Below are 15,481 nucleotides of genomic sequence, written 5' to 3'. Positions count from 1 at the left end.
GAACAATTCCTTTTAAGCAAATACATTTAGAGTTGGTTTTCCTGACAATACAGGGCTTGACTCAACCAATGGAACCAGTCATGGAACACCTTGTTCTTCCTGCTTGCAAATTTTATTTAAACTGGATCCAAAGCTGGCTCTTTGCTGGTGATCTGGACTCAGGCCCACTGGCCTGCTAGCATAAAAAATGTTGCCTTCTGGTTCCTCGGTACAAAGAGTCTTCCATTTGGTTTTTCTGCAATATGATTATTTTCCTACTCGATTTCCATCTTCATCACTAGGTTTGGTGCTGGCGTTGACGCCCTGCTTTCTGTCCATCTGGTGCAAGTGCTCTGCACTGGTTTACAAGAGCTCTGGGCACCAGTCTGTGGTGGATCCATGATGGACAGCAGTTACTCTCTGACACTACAAGCATCACTGTAATGTTTTTGTGAGAAAACACAGTTTTAGTTCTGCTTCTTATTTTCTTCTGGATTTTGGATTATCTTTTAATGATTTTTTTTTTTTTTTTTTTTTGTACTAGGACTCAAATTCAGGTCCTTGCGCTTGCCGGGCAGATGCTTGTGCCACTGGGCTATATCCCCAGCCCTTAAGGATTACTTTCTGTCCTTTGTTGGCTTGTTAGCTGTGGAATCTTACAATACTATATTCCTATGTCTTCATGCTAGGCACTACTGTCCTACTGGCATATGTTTATTTTTGTGTTTGCCACAAACAACCCAAGACCTGTTTTTTAACAGTCACATTTTTTAAGTTCATGAAATAATTCCTTTATTTGCTTGTTACTTGTATTCTAGTACTGAAGATTTATTGTTTAATGATAAGCAGTATTTTTGAAGTAATTCTGAAGTCTTTGCTGATTTGTTTCTTCCTTTCCTCCCTTCTTCCTGTCAGTCTGTGTGTGCAGTGCACGACATTTGCCGGTGCCTTCATGGAACACACCTTTATTCCTCCTTTCACCTCCTTCCCTCTCCTTTCTCCCCCTCCAGCTCCTGATCCTCTTCCCATTCGCAAAAGATCTCCTACTTCCTAGTTTCTATCTTTTATTTGACTTTATATTTATATTTTGTTTTTCTCATATAAGAGAAACCATGTGACATTTGGGCTCATGCATCTGATTTATTTCACGCGCCATATGGTCTCGAGGTGCATCTACTTTCCTACAGATGGCACAATTTTCTATGAAAGGACAGAAATTTAGAAAAGAGATATCAAGGGTAGAGGAATTCCTGCCAAACTGGCCTCCGGGATTCTTGCCAAAGGAATGCCTAAAAACTGCACGTCATAGGTGGGGATTGAGGAGTTGCTTAAATATCTGGATGGAGGAATGACTCAGCAGAATTCTTGCTAAAAATGGGCAGTGGGGAGACATGGACAGGGAGGGGAAGAGCTGAGGCCATGTTTGGTAGTAGGCTGGAGGAGCCTAACTAAAACCAGAGAGACTCTCCTCACTATGCAACCCACTCTGCAACCCCTGCTGGGCACTTGAGGATGAGCCTGCCTGCAAATCCCTGTGTGGCTTCTTTTCCCTCCAGAAGAGCAGTCGCAGATCTGACTCTGCCACCTCCAGCTTCCCAGGGACCATTGTTTTCAGGCCTGCAGCCTGGCCTTGATTCTGCTGTTTCTGACACCTTGTCCTTTGGGAGTATTTCCTTTGTTTGGCTCTGGGTTGGATCAGATGAAAGGTGCCACTTCATCACCTGGCCACAAGCAGAAGTCCCAGCCACTGGTCCCCGAGAAGGAAGCCCTCCCGAGACACTCATTCCACCTCGCCCACCATACTGAGATTGCTGCTCAGCCCCTGCAGTCTGGACGAGGGACATCCCGAGTCATGGACCTATCAGCATCCTGACCTTTGGAGCCCAGAGGGCAAGGAAGGATTTAGGGTTAGAGCTCGGACTGGTGATTCATAAGACACCACGATCAAACCCTCCACCCAGGGTGCTGCTGGCACCCAGATCTAGGTCAAAATTAGCAAAACTGGATGAGGAAAAGAATTCTTTGTGCTCCCAAAGAAGAGGGAATGATACAATAGATAACCTAGCAGGCCAGCTGGGAGACCTGATCCCCGAGGAGGACCCATCGCCAATGGCTCACTCAGTTCAAACCTGTGCTGAGATTTCAGGGTTAACTGTGGGCCCTTGTTCAGCCTCCTGAGTGCTGCTGAGTACTGCACTGTGTCCACAGCGACATGAACAGACTGGCAAGCATTTTATAAGTAATTTAGAAGAGGACTAGAGGGCTGGAAGTGTGACTCAGTGACAGACCATGTACTCAGCAGACACAAGACCCTGGGCTCAATTTGCAGAAATCAATGAATAAATAAATAAATAAATAACTCAAACAAGATTATCATGACCATAATGTGTCCAGAATTGGAAGCAAAGTTAGATTAAAACAGAAATTCCACTTGGGCAGTAGGAATGTCCACCTTATATGATCACATTGACACGCAGTGGTGTGTGTGTGTGTGTGTGTGTGTGTGTGTGTGTGTTCGCATGTATGCATGTGTGCCAGACTCCTGCACCGTCGGGCCTCAGCACACAAACACCAATGGCACAGCTGTGCAGGTGGGGTGGTGGCATCGATGCCTGTCCATCCCTCTAAGCCTTCCGACGTGGGCCAGAGCCATCAGTTCCAGGACAAATACGGGTACAGCAGTGAAAGCTGGTTAAGCACTGGATTCCTCTGTCTGACAGGAAACCCCAGACAGAAATAATGCATTAACACACAGGTACAGTGGTTTGAAATTTCAGGTTCCCATTCGTGTGCGGGCTGAGGAATGCGTGAGCGTGTCCTGGAGATCAAACACAGCTAGCAGAAGGAGCAGCTGGTAAAGTGAGTCACAGTCTGATGCTTGATGGCTTCTATCACCGAGATCAGACGCAGGAACTTGGAGCGTCTCACATGTCGCGCGTGTCACCATGCCTTCTACCAGCTCTTCCACAGTGGCTGCCGTACCCATTACTGCGCTCTGGGAGCAGCTGAGTAGACCACACAGTCGCTTCCTCTGCCCCTCTGCATTCCGCAGCCTGCCCACAGATTGCCAGCAAGGCTGGAAAACCTACAGTCTGTTTGCCAGCAGAAGCCCAGTTGTGAATTTGTTTTCCCCGACCCTGCTACATCTCTAAAGGACACAATATGTCCTGTACAGAAGGCCTCTGATGTCTCTGTCTCAGGCTGCCTTTCTGCACTGACGTGTATCAATGATGGTTTTTAGGAAGTCACAATATGTTGGTAAAAAGAACATATTTCAGCAATATGTGATAGTCACAAATGGCCTGTTTGGTTTACAAGGACCCTGGGTTGACTTTGTTCCCATTTATGCTGCTTCTGCTCCAGCTCAGTCAGTTGCCTTTCATTCTCCTTCCTTCCTTCCCTGGGGTGGGGTCAAGGAGGCAAAGACAGTGGGGCTAGGCCATAGAGCACTTGAGTCAACAGATCAGCTAATGAAACTACAGTGGGGTTGGGATGCAGTTCAGAACCACCCAGTGGGTCACCACTAAGGCTCCAAAGTCTGAGTCTTACACAACGAGACACCTGGAAATCTAGCACAGGAACTCCGACCCCACACAGAACATGTCAGCAGTGCCAAAGTGAACGGATGGCAGGTTCCCCGTGGTCCCTGGCTGGCCTGGCATGTTCCCTATCATCTCTCCCTACCCCCACTGTCCTGAAAAGACACAGAGGGAAGCACTCACCAGCCTTGATGTGGACATCCTGACTTCTAATTTTCCCTGAAGGATTTTCCGCTGTGCAATAGTAAGTATTATCATGGATTAAGGTGCTGAAGCTGGAGGGGGGGAAGGGGAAGATCTGGAGAGTGCCGTTGGGGTGGACGTGGCGGATCCCGGGGACATCGTAGATCTCCTCACCCGTCGCTAGGTACCATCTGAGAGTCACAGGAGGGATGCCTGCAGCCGGGCAGGGCACCAGCGTCCCCGAGGTACTCGCAAACACTACCTCTTGCAGAGATGCATTGACAAAGTAGAGGCTGGAGTGTGGTTCTTCACTGAAAACTGCAGAGAGACAACACAAGAGGTGGTGAGGGAAACTGTCTCTGTAGGTACAGCTGTGTCTGCCTCGCCTGGGTGGGGGGCATCCTGGGAAATACCCAGGAGACATTCTGGGAAATATGGGAGGCACCCTGGGAAATACCCAGGGGGCATTCTGGGAAATATGGGGGGCATCCTGGGAAATATCCAAGAAGCATTTTGGGAAATAACCATGAACAAACTCCAAGTTGCTCCAAATACTATGAACCAAGAGGCTGGGATACATTGTCTTCCATCTGCACTTCTGATAATTTCATAACTTTCACCATGTATCTCATACCTTATTCTATTCCTTGGAACTGGCCCCAGCTGGACTTTATGTTCTGTATTTCTATTCACTATGCCTCTCTTCCCCACTAACACGTACACATCACAAAAACTGGCTCTGATGGCTACACTCTTACCTGAAGCACAGAGCCTAACTTCAATGGACCTCAACACAGAGGCTACGGGGATGGGCTGCCATAGCCAGTTGCTAGGCCCTGCCGCTGGGGTTACAGATACTTCTGGGGGTTACAGACCTAAGCTTTAATGAAATGAACTGCAATTGTTTTAAATACAAATAGTGAAGATCATATTCTACAAGCACAATTGGTTGTCAGGAAATAGAATGTCAAATCAGCAATACACTTTTTGTTGGGAATCAGTAAAAGCACAAAGAGAGCTTTGCCCTTGGCATCACCCAGTTAAACCAGCCTACAGTTTCTGAGCTGTTTTGGGTTTGTTTTTCTACATTTTTCCTTCTGGTTTATCTGCCTACATGCCTTACCTATGTAATTACTCTATGTCAGAATATACACACACATAAAATAAGTCATTCTTACTAAAATATACCACTGGTACACATTCTGTCTCACTCCTGTAACACCACATCCCACAGAATTCCTTGTTTCTACACAGGATTCAACACTTCAGTCTTCAGTATGCACATACCAGTGATGCACATTTTATACAATATGATTGTCTAAATCATCTCCTGATCTTTCCCTATAAACTCCCCTGTTGTAACACCTAGAATTAAAGTGTGCACAGAACCGTTCACCTTCCACTTGGCTCTGAGTCATTTCCTGAGTGCCATGGTGCACCCACTGGCGATACCCATGGAGGACTGCACATGTGAACAAACGAAACTCAAATTCCAGAATCCAAAAAAAAATTACAGCAAAGTTCTACAAATACCATGAAGGCCTACTTCCGGACCTCTGTGCTTCTCTGTGACTTTTCAAAGCAGAGCCACACCCAGGCCGACAGTTTTAAGAGCGAAAAGGATGGCCAATGCTTTGGGAGTGAACCTCGCCGCCGCTCAGGGATGGAAAGGACCTCGCGCCTCTCCCAGGGCTGATCTCACTCCTGTGAGCCACAGCTCTGCACATAACGGCAGGCAGGCACTTGGCAGAGGCCACAGGAGGATTCAGTGGCTATCGCCTGAACGAGGACACAGGGCTGGGAGTCGGCAGGAACAGGGTTCCCCTTTGCCCAGCAAGGGCTTAGGATCTTCTTTGTCACCTTTGGGCTGTGTGTGGCAAAGCAGCTGTGCTCATCCGAGCAGCATCGGAGGAGGCTCCCGCTGGCTGCCCCCAGCCCACCCTTCCCCCACCGAGACTCCCTCAGTGTGGCCTGTGCAGGGGACCTGGGATCCTGGAACACAGTGAGTTGCTACTAAGCTTGTGGGATAAAGTGCTTGAGCCCATCCATTTGCACACAGCCAATTTACACTATTTGGGAACAAAGAGGAAGAGACTCTGTGTACCCAGACTCCCTCGTTCCGGAACAACCACACTGAACCTGCTCCTTGCATGTGCCGGTACAGCTAGACCCAGCCTTGGTGCCACCGCAGCCTCAGAGCACTGCAGTAAGTTTAGAGCCCTGGGGAGACGCTACACAGCAGGAAGTGAGAGGCGCCATCTGGCAGCGATGTCTTCCCTGTCACCCCTTGGTGTGGCTATTGGGAGTCCACTCCAGATTCCTTGCTTAGGGCCGATGCTCCCCACACACCCCAGCAGCCGAGGTCTCCAGCTGAGAACCATAAGGAATCAGGCCCAGCCGCAGGGAGTGGCCGTGTGAAAACTCACAGCTCAGAGGTGCTGCAGAGGTCCCGGGTTAACACAGTAGCTCTGAAGGAGTCCAGAACAAAGCCCTGGCTGTACCCCTCTGCAGACAGCCTTCCTCCACTCATGCCCAGTACGTCTCCTGCAAGCAATCCCCGCCAGGCTGCAGCATGGAACTTCCCTGGATCTGAGGCTCTCTGCAAGGAACTCAGTGGGAGACCCCAACCAAGGTGAGTGGCTCTCTCATATCTTCCTAAAGCTAAGCACAACATTAGAAGACATCCATCTATGACTCCGGGTACGTCTCCATCAGAGGACAGGAAATATTAAACAGTAAAGATATAGAAGACGGAAGTAAGTCCTACATTCAGAATAGCCCTGGATACGAAAAAATCTTGTAAGCAGTCACCTTTACACTGAATAAGGTTATGATACAGCTAGGACTCTCGGGCTCTTTTTTTCCAGGGATCCACTGAATATGGATAGGGATGCTATGTGGTTTATTTCATGGGAAACATTCCATACAGGAAGCAAGCATTTATGCACAGCCATGGTCACACAAGAATATTTTCATTGACGACAGATGACATGTTCTTTGGTGCTATCGTGAAATTCTAATGGGGCTGAAAATTCCCTTCTGCCTGCTGACGTCAAATCTCTCTGAGGTGGCGGACAGCACCTCCTGTGTGTGATCTGTGGTGTGCTGGTGTCCACCACTGTGGCACCAAGCTTGTTGTGTAAAAGCACAGTAACACGTGATGCATGATGCTTGATGGTGACAACAGACTGCAGCTCTGGTTTATGAATTTATACTTTCAGTCTCCACTTCAGAGTGTCCCTTTCTCTCATACTTTTTAAATATACCAGGAGCCGCGTGCTGAGCTGTCCTTGCAGCCACCTCATGCATCTCATGTTTATCTGTACAAAGCCACACCCAGGGACAGAGCTGTGTCACTAGGTTGGTATGAGGGATGCCAAGGTGGCCACAGGGAGATCACCTGCTGACGCATTTCTCAGGACGGAGCCTCAATGCCAAATGATAAGGACTGCATTCTGTCAATACCCTGGCCCCTAACATTTTATGTCCCCGGTGGGTAACATGCATAACGTATGATACCTAACATACTGAAGATATTTTGTAACTTAGTAAATCCATCCTCAGCATTTATTCATTTTCCCGTTTCATATTAATGAGACATGGCCAAAGTTAAGGATAATTTGCTACTCTTTTGCAAGAATCTGTATTTTAAAAAATTGCTTCTGTCTTAAATATCTTGGAACCACCTCCCACAGCTAGGGAACAGAACACAGGTAAGAGCAGAGGGGTGCACATGGAAAGTTCTGACAGACAGCCTGGGGTGCAGAGATGCCAGACTAACCTGGGCCCCTCACTGTTGGGTGGAGAGCTGGTGACCACAGAGGAATCTGCCCCACTGTGAGGCTACACAGCAGACATCACCAGAGTAGGTGAGCCCCCGAGAGCACCCGCTGCTCCCTCAGCTGGAGAAGCCTCGGTAGACACTGCCAATCTGTGAAGATCCAGAAGTTTCCTGCTGGCCACATGTGGTACAGCAAAGCTCACATAACCACAGGCCAGCACCTCCTCAAAGGACACTGGCAGGTGACCTCTACTGATAGGACCACAGTGGGGCACAGAGACGGTCCAGCGACAGGGCTGTTCCAGCTCCCACGGTGCCACACAGGATGGAAGAGGATGAACTCACCTGTGTGATTCATCACGACACAAGGGGAGAGTGACACAGGTCCCCACAGGGCAGGGTATCTTGGGGATCTTGCTCTGTCCATGCAGACTGTCAGCTTCTATCCAGGAAAACCACAGGCTGACCTCTAGCATCACCAAGGAGAGACAGAAGGGCTGCCCGCTCCCCTCCCGAGGCAGACTCTTCATTTCACAGCTTCATTCTTTGCCTAACTTCAGTAAATACATTACAGAGAACAACGGTGTGAGGTCCCTGGCTTGCTCGCATAGCAGAGTGCTGCAGAGCCCTCACAGTGCTGACCAAGGATGCAGTGGACGGGGCCACACAGCTCAGCACTATGTCTCACTCAACAAGCAGGCAAGTGACTGTCATTTAACCGCCAGACACCAGTTCCAGGCTGCCCTTGTTTAGGAAGAGCAGGTGCAGGAGGAAGGGAGGCATGTGTCCAAGGACAAGGTGGCCTGCCACGTCTCTTCCTTCCTTTGGCGATACCACGCTGTGACATCCTACAAGGCCCACGGTTGCTTTCGCTACAGACATTGAGCAGGAGCCAGCTTTCCCCACCTCTGTGTCACTTTGATAATGAAATCAATTTTCTCCTAGAAAGCAAACACTGGCAAGGCTCTGGGCACTGGGCTCCGCCTCCCGCAGCTCCACCGTGGCACATTCACCTGCCTTCTCTGGGTCTCACTTAAGGCAGAATCACAGTTTGACGGCCAAGGCCAGGCTGGCCATTGCTCAACCAGGAAACACGTGAATCCTATTTGTGAAAATACGGTATAAGGTTACATTTCCCAGAAGGGTTGGTCCTTCTCCCCTGAGAGAACAGAGGTGTGCAGCAGGTAGTGGCTGCTTTGCAGTTCTCTTTCCCAAACATAACTAAGGTCATGAGCAAAGCGTCATACATCGCAACAGTAAAATTACTGCTAGCTGAGAAATCAGTGCAGATCAGAGCAAGAGTTAATAGTTCAGTGTTACAGTTTGTTACAGTTCTCCACTCAGATAAACATGCTAATAGCAGCCCTGTAATTTCACATCTGAACTTTCTAAGAGACTGACATTACCCCAAACACACTGTTAGGGATGAGGTATCTGTCACTCTTCAAGGTTAATTAATTCCACCCAGATTTCTCTTTTTCCTACATTATTACTCTTTGTCAGCTTGACTGTGGGTAATGTGAACTACATAAAACCTGGTAATATCTGAATTTAGTCTCCTCTGTTCTAAAGTAGTCTTGTCGAGCAGGGCAAAGTCCAGATGTAGAGTTTGTTATTGAAAACGTCACTCCAGGCAGGCGCTTACACCACTGAGCTAAACCTCAGGGAAATTAAAAAAAAGAAAACATCACTCCAGGAGTTGGATTGTGGAATTATTTAATTGGCTGTAGGAAAAAAAGATAAATATTTAATCATAATAATAAGACAAGCAACCTCTGGGTGGTTCTGGTCCCTTTCCATTTTCAGGCCACTTTCCAATCCTCGTTTGACCTCACACCTCGGGTTTAATGGTGTAACATAAACTCAGTCTCTAAGATACACATCACACGACCACAGGCAAAAGAAAACTCAAAGTCTATCCCAACAGCTCTTGCTGCTTGTAACTATGGGAGCATCCATCTGCCCAAGTAATAACCTCTGGCTTCACGGCATACCTCCGGCTCCAGCACAGCACCGTTTGCCTTACCCGGTGAGGCACCAGAGATCTCAGCATGAACCATGTGCTTGAGCAAAAGTTTCCCAGAAATAACTAAACTTCAGTGATAGAAAGCAAAAAAGCATTTGGCATGGCCTTGTGAAATCTAGGGTAGAAAATCTTGGGGTGCCCACACTATGGAAGCTACAGGAAGGGCTCTGCAATGCTGTTACTTCCGGTGAAGATTCCTGCATGTTTTATAGCGTCTTAACAGATGGTATAACCAAGGCGCCCGTGAGAAGCAGAAGGGATGCTCTGCAAAACAGGGAAGTCTGTATTTTACCTTCCCTTACAATTCAAGCAGGGCATGATGGAACATGTGAAAGAAGTCGTCCGAAGGGATTGACAGAATCATAGCCTCATGGATGACTTCCTGAGTGCCTGTGATGCATAAGGGCTGGGGTAAAACACAGGTAAGGCACATTTAAAGGCTCCTGGTGCTGCCCTCAACAGAATTTTAATTCAGGGGAGGCGCTGTGGTCATGTAAAGAAATCAAGTATAATTGCACGAGCTGAGCAGTAGGACAGAATTATTCACCAACTGCTATGAGAGCACGATAGAGACCTTGATCTAAACCAGGGGACATGGGGAAAATTTCCAGAGGAGCCATGAAAATGTACTTGAGGCAGAAAGCATTAAAAATGTTAGAACGTTGAGTTGTCAGAGAGAAGGTGGTGGTAACAGCATCTTCAGTGCACAACTGACAGTATCAACAGTTTTGGAGAAGGAAATTTAAGTCTTACATTCATTTTCCTGTAAATATTTATCTTAGCACCTAAAAGTATCTGACACTGTACCAAGACCTAGGCACCTATTAATTATAAAAGCCTAGGAGATCACTGACCTCTGAGAGCCTACATTTGAGGTGATGTGTAGGAGACGTCAGATGCCAAGCTAGAGAACAGTAATCAGTAATTCATCCTGTAGGCATTAGGAAGTTTCAGTCCTATGCATGCAGCCAAAAGAAATTAAAGCATAGGTTCACACAAAGACCTATGTATAAGGGGAACCACTACACGCCCAGCAGAGTAACTACCATGTAAAACATAAATTGTGTCTTTTGTTCCAAGCAACAGGACCACCTGTGCTATAGTTGGGAAGATTACAACACATCTTTGTGGAAATTTGTCGCCAGTATTTTCTAATGTTGGACACATGTATATGACTCAAATCAGTTCCTAAGTACACCCCAACACAAACATAAACATGTTTGCTAGAAAACATGCCCTGGGTTAGCTACACCAGCAATCATTTTTGAGTTGCAAAACACCCAGATGCTGATCAATAGAAAAATTGGTCAATAGAGTGTCTTAGTCAGCTTTGCTATCACTGGGATCCAATCCTTGATATCCACAATTTAAAGCAAGAAAGGCTTTATTTGGCTCATGGTTTCAAGAGATCCAGTCCATCATAGAGGGCACCAGGCCAAGAGTATCATGGCAGAAGAGAACAAAGATGACTAGTTCATGGCAGCCAGAGTAAGGCAAAAGCACTGGAGATGAAGGGGTGAGGACCACCATCTATAGACCCAGGGTTACAACCCCATGACCACTTAGACACACCTGAAGGTGTGCTTTACTAATCCCAGGTGTAGTCCTTAATTCAGTAAAGTTGACAAATCATGATGCAGGCTCACCATCTACCTCTGGTCAATAACCTGACAAGCAGACAATCTCCTTAAACCTTACTTTATCTCCATATCCTATCTTATCTCCAAATACCAACTTCATAATTCTGTCTCACATAATAGAATTATCCTATCCAAAGCAAAAATGCAATTATTCTCTCCTGAAGTCTCATAGTTTCAGTATTTTTCAAAAGTCCAAGTTGAGGTCTCTTCTGAGACTCAAGGCAATCTCTTAAGTTCACGGTAGGCAAAAGACAGCATCCAATCAAGCACAAGTAACTAACATCAAGCCTCTTTCTATCCTTATCTTGTATCCAGGCTACCCACTCTTAGGATAGATAGCATTCACACCCTTACACCCAGTACCCTTAATCTTAGCATTGCACCATGAATCAATCACACACTCTAGATCCATCCAGTCTGCAAAAGCCCCACCCATCACTTCATGAGGCTTTGGGGGACATGTAAACATAAGCCATAACTTCTTAGTTGTGAACCTCTGTAAAATAAACAAATTATATACTCTGAATGTATAATGGCACAGGTAAGTATTCCAATTCCCAATGTGAGGAAGAGAGGGATTAAAAAAGAGCAAGACAAAAGAAAGATCAAAACTCAGCAAAGCAAAAATTAAATCCTGTAACTCCGTGTCCGGCATCTGGGGGCACAATGGTGACATATGGGTTCCAAAGAGCTTGGGTGGTCCCACCCTTATGGCCTTGTTGGTTGCAGCCCATATGGCCTCTATCTTGATGTGGCTCTGCTCTTAGCCTGGCCTGTAGCTTTCCTCAGCAGATGTCCTGTAATCCTGGTATCCTTCCCTTCCTGGGGTCTCCACTGCAAATTTAGCATCATTCCCACACCTTCACTCCTCTCCTAGATTCCTTGCTGGGATTCCTTTCTCTGAAATCTGGGTGTACACTTCCATAATCCCAAACCTATTGCATTCAGCGTCACATGGAAAACACCAGGTCTTCTGCTAAGTCAAATAAAAGCAAAGCCCCACTGGACCACAGCTGCAGGGGTCACTGAATGCCTGAATGGCTGAAGATGATGAAATGAATCCCAGGAAACCAACTCCATGGGCAGACCATCTTCAGTAGCAGTTCTAAGAACTCTCTTCTCAAATAAAAGATTCATACTTTTGTACTCTTGAGCCTGTGATGGACAGGGTCTTGCTTATTTCTGAGATGTCCTCAAAGCATCTTTCTTCTTGTCCTTGCATAAAGTAATAACACTAATCTCTTCACCAGGAATACTTCCTTTGGCCCCAAATTTACATGTGGCTCCTTTTGGAGCCAAAATTTAAGTTTCCTCAGTTTTTCGGTACACTTTTTGCCAATTCTAACTATAAATTTGGTTAGAATAGCCATCAGTATTCATGTTATAGTCTGAACACTGGGCTTCCTTGCAGTTTCTTTTACCAGATCAGTCCAGTCACCTCTCAGTCTCCTGCAAAGTCTCAGACAAGGACACAATGTAGACAAATTTTTGCTACAATGTAACAAGTAGTCTCCCAATAGAATCCTCTTCTGAAGCTTATGAGCGGGACCTTCTCTGACTCCACTCACGTCAGCATTCTGGTCTCCTTAATTAAGATCACTTATCAAGGTCTGCTTATAGCAAACTGGGATTTCTCTAGCCTGTCTATCTAATCATTTTCAAACTCCTGCAAACCAGTTCTAAATGCTTCTTAACCACACAGTCAAGTAAATCACAGCAAAAACCCCATTCTCAGTACCAGTTTTCTGTATTAGTCAGCTTTTTCACTGCTTGGATACAATACCTGATACAACTTAAAGGAAGAAATGGTTTACCAGCTGTACCCATTCATTGCGCATGGAAATGTCATTTGGGTCCAAAATGATTCTGCTAGTTTTGTAAGACACATGAGTGGATATTCTCACTAAAATGAGCTGCTTTCACAAAGGTCTTCCAAAATGAAAAGGAATCTAACTTTGCCTTAGGTAAATATATCATGAAAGCATAACCTTTAGCTTATTCCGAGACTTTAAAATGTTTTATATTTGAACAAATGCTTAGAAACTCAGTGTAACCTGACCACTGAAATCAAATAAACAATGCTCACTCACATAACAACTTGGAAAGCACCTGAGCTTCTGTAAATTTATTCCAAGGCAGATCATAAAAATATGCTCATGTGATGGTAACTGAGGCTCTACCTTGGGTGCATTTCAGTCCTTTTCTCTAGTCCCTGCACTGACACAGTGGTGTTACCCTCCTCATTAAATAAGAACTGGTAAAACCTCTCAAAGACACAGAACTTAGGAATAGGAAACTGTGTCTCTGTTCACGATAAAGCAACCACCACAGCCATAACAACAAATAAAATCCGAAACTGGATTTTCCCTCCCACTTTAAGCAAGCACTCATTCAGGCCAGAGAGTCAGCAAACCAGGTAAGAAGGAAGCAAGGTGTCCACCAGAGGAGCCCCTTTATCCTGAGGGTGTTTCCAGCACCATACCAATGGTGTGAGCACAAGTGGAGAGGAACGGCTGGGGTAAAGAGACAAAAGGTGAGATCTAAAGCTACTGAGCTTGCTGGAATTGCGCAGCACAGAGAAGCAGGCTGTGCAGAGCGGGTTCCGGGGAGCCGGAGCAGGTTTCTGCGATGAGCAGCACATGCGTGAGTCTACATGCTGAGCAGCGTCTGCGATGGGTAAGGCACGCCAGAAGGAGCGGGTGGGGTCGCTGAAGCTCACACAGAGGAGCCTGAAGTTCACATCCCAGCCAGTCATGGGGAAAAGAAGCCTTAGCACCCAGAACATTGGACAGGCACTCAGAAGTGTCAGTCATCGCGATACTGTTGCAGAAGTCTTCCTGGCACACTTGAAAATCATCCTAGGAGGAACCAAATGGGTCCCAAGTAACTTAGCTGCAAACGAACATTTCACTAGCCAATAGGGAAAAAAACCCCAACAATCAGCCCTGTAAAATTTTATAATGACTGGTACCAATAAAAAACTGGAATTAAATGAGTAAACATGACCTATCACTAGCAGCAAACTCATTTAATGAAGACAGACATAGAAATGAGAAGTGACAGAATTAGCAATCATAGAGACTAAAATAGTTGTGATAGTTTTCCACTATGTTTCAGACAGGAGAGGAAGGACACATGTTGGTGATACTTGTGGAGAATATAGAAATAGCCAAAATGGGACCTCAAGAGATTAAACACACAAGATACAAAACGAAAATCAGGAAGACAGGATTGATAGCAGATTGAACTCCACAGAAGTAATGATCAGTGAGCTTCAAAACAGAGAAAAAAAAAGCACAAATTAGAAAGAAAAAAGAGTGCTTAACCACAATTAATACATACTCGTGAGATGTGGCAGGACCACATTTGGCCAACGTTTCTTCCACCAAAAAATAAGATACAGAAAAAACTGAGGAAGCACTCTGCAAAATTTCCAAAATTTATAAATATTCAAACTTAAATAGCCTGTAAGTTAAACGAACACCAAACAAAAGAAACAGGGAGGCTGGGGTGGTAGGAGCTGAGCAGAAGAGCACTTGTCCAGCATGGGCCGGGCCCTGGTTCACTCCCCAGAACCGTGACAAGAGAAACAGAAAACCACAGTGAGACTCATCGTAATTAAACTAGTCAAATCTACTGATGAAGGAAAGAGTCATTAAGACAGCCAGACTTTTTCAAAAAGTAGATGTTGGATACAGAGAAACAAAGGTAAGAGGCACAGAAGACTTTTTAATAGAAAAAATGCAAGTTAGAAGAAAATAGAAACATACAGTATTATGTTTTTAAAAAGAAAGAAAAAGAATTGCCAACTTAAAATTCTACATACTGCAAAAAATATTTCACAAATGAAAGCAAAAGGATTTATCTTTAACATGTTTAAAAGATAAAAGTTCACTGTCAGTAGATTGGCAACTACTGAAAGGTTACAGGACGCTTTTTGGTTGGGGAAAAACGGTATCAGCTGGAAATTTAAAACATCAAAAAAGAAGTGAAGAGGGTCAAAAGTTAGTCATGACATGGGTGACTAAAATGCCCATTTTTTTCATTTTAAAAAATCAACAGAGGGAAAATTACTGTTTAAAGAGAAAAATATGTGGTTTATAAAGCATAGTATCAATAAAATGAATAATATTAGTTCACAGATGCGAGGATGGTGGGAAATAAAAGCTGTTATTGTACGTTTCATGTATTATAAGTGGTTTCATAATTATTATTTAAAAGTATCCCACGTTACTTAAAGAGGTATGCTGTAAACTCTACAATAATAAAAACAACAAAAACCTCATGGCAGGCTTTTACTGTTAATAAAACTGATTTGAAAATATTTCATCAA

At 45.3% G+C, this 15,481-nt stretch overlaps 1 protein-coding gene across 3 annotated transcripts in view; it reads right to left on the bottom strand.

Moving 5' to 3' along the window:
• Dscam (DS cell adhesion molecule) overlaps positions 1–15,481 on the bottom strand; it is a 549,020-nt gene that overhangs the window by 445,243 nt on the left and 88,296 nt on the right. For all 3 annotated transcript variants that reach the window (XR_010039329.1, XM_063224581.1, XM_063224582.1), the window contains exon 2: positions 3,702–4,019. Coding sequence is in view for 2 of the 3 variants with exons in the window: in XM_063224581.1 (XP_063080651.1) it covers positions 3,702–4,019 (318 nt within the window). In the remaining variant the exon portion in view is untranslated. The remainder of the gene's footprint in view (positions 1–3,701; positions 4,020–15,481) is intronic.

The sequence above is a fragment of the Cavia porcellus genome, unplaced genomic scaffold (genome assembly GCF_034190915.1).
Source record: "Cavia porcellus strain 051 isolate PalLab524CR breed Dunkin Hartley unplaced genomic scaffold, mCavPor4.1 scaffold_15, whole genome shotgun sequence".
In the NCBI taxonomy this organism is placed as follows: Eukaryota; Metazoa; Chordata; class Mammalia; order Rodentia; family Caviidae; genus Cavia; species Cavia porcellus.
The sequence above is the reverse complement of the archived record's forward strand: the minus strand, read 5'-3'. Positions and strand labels throughout refer to the sequence as shown.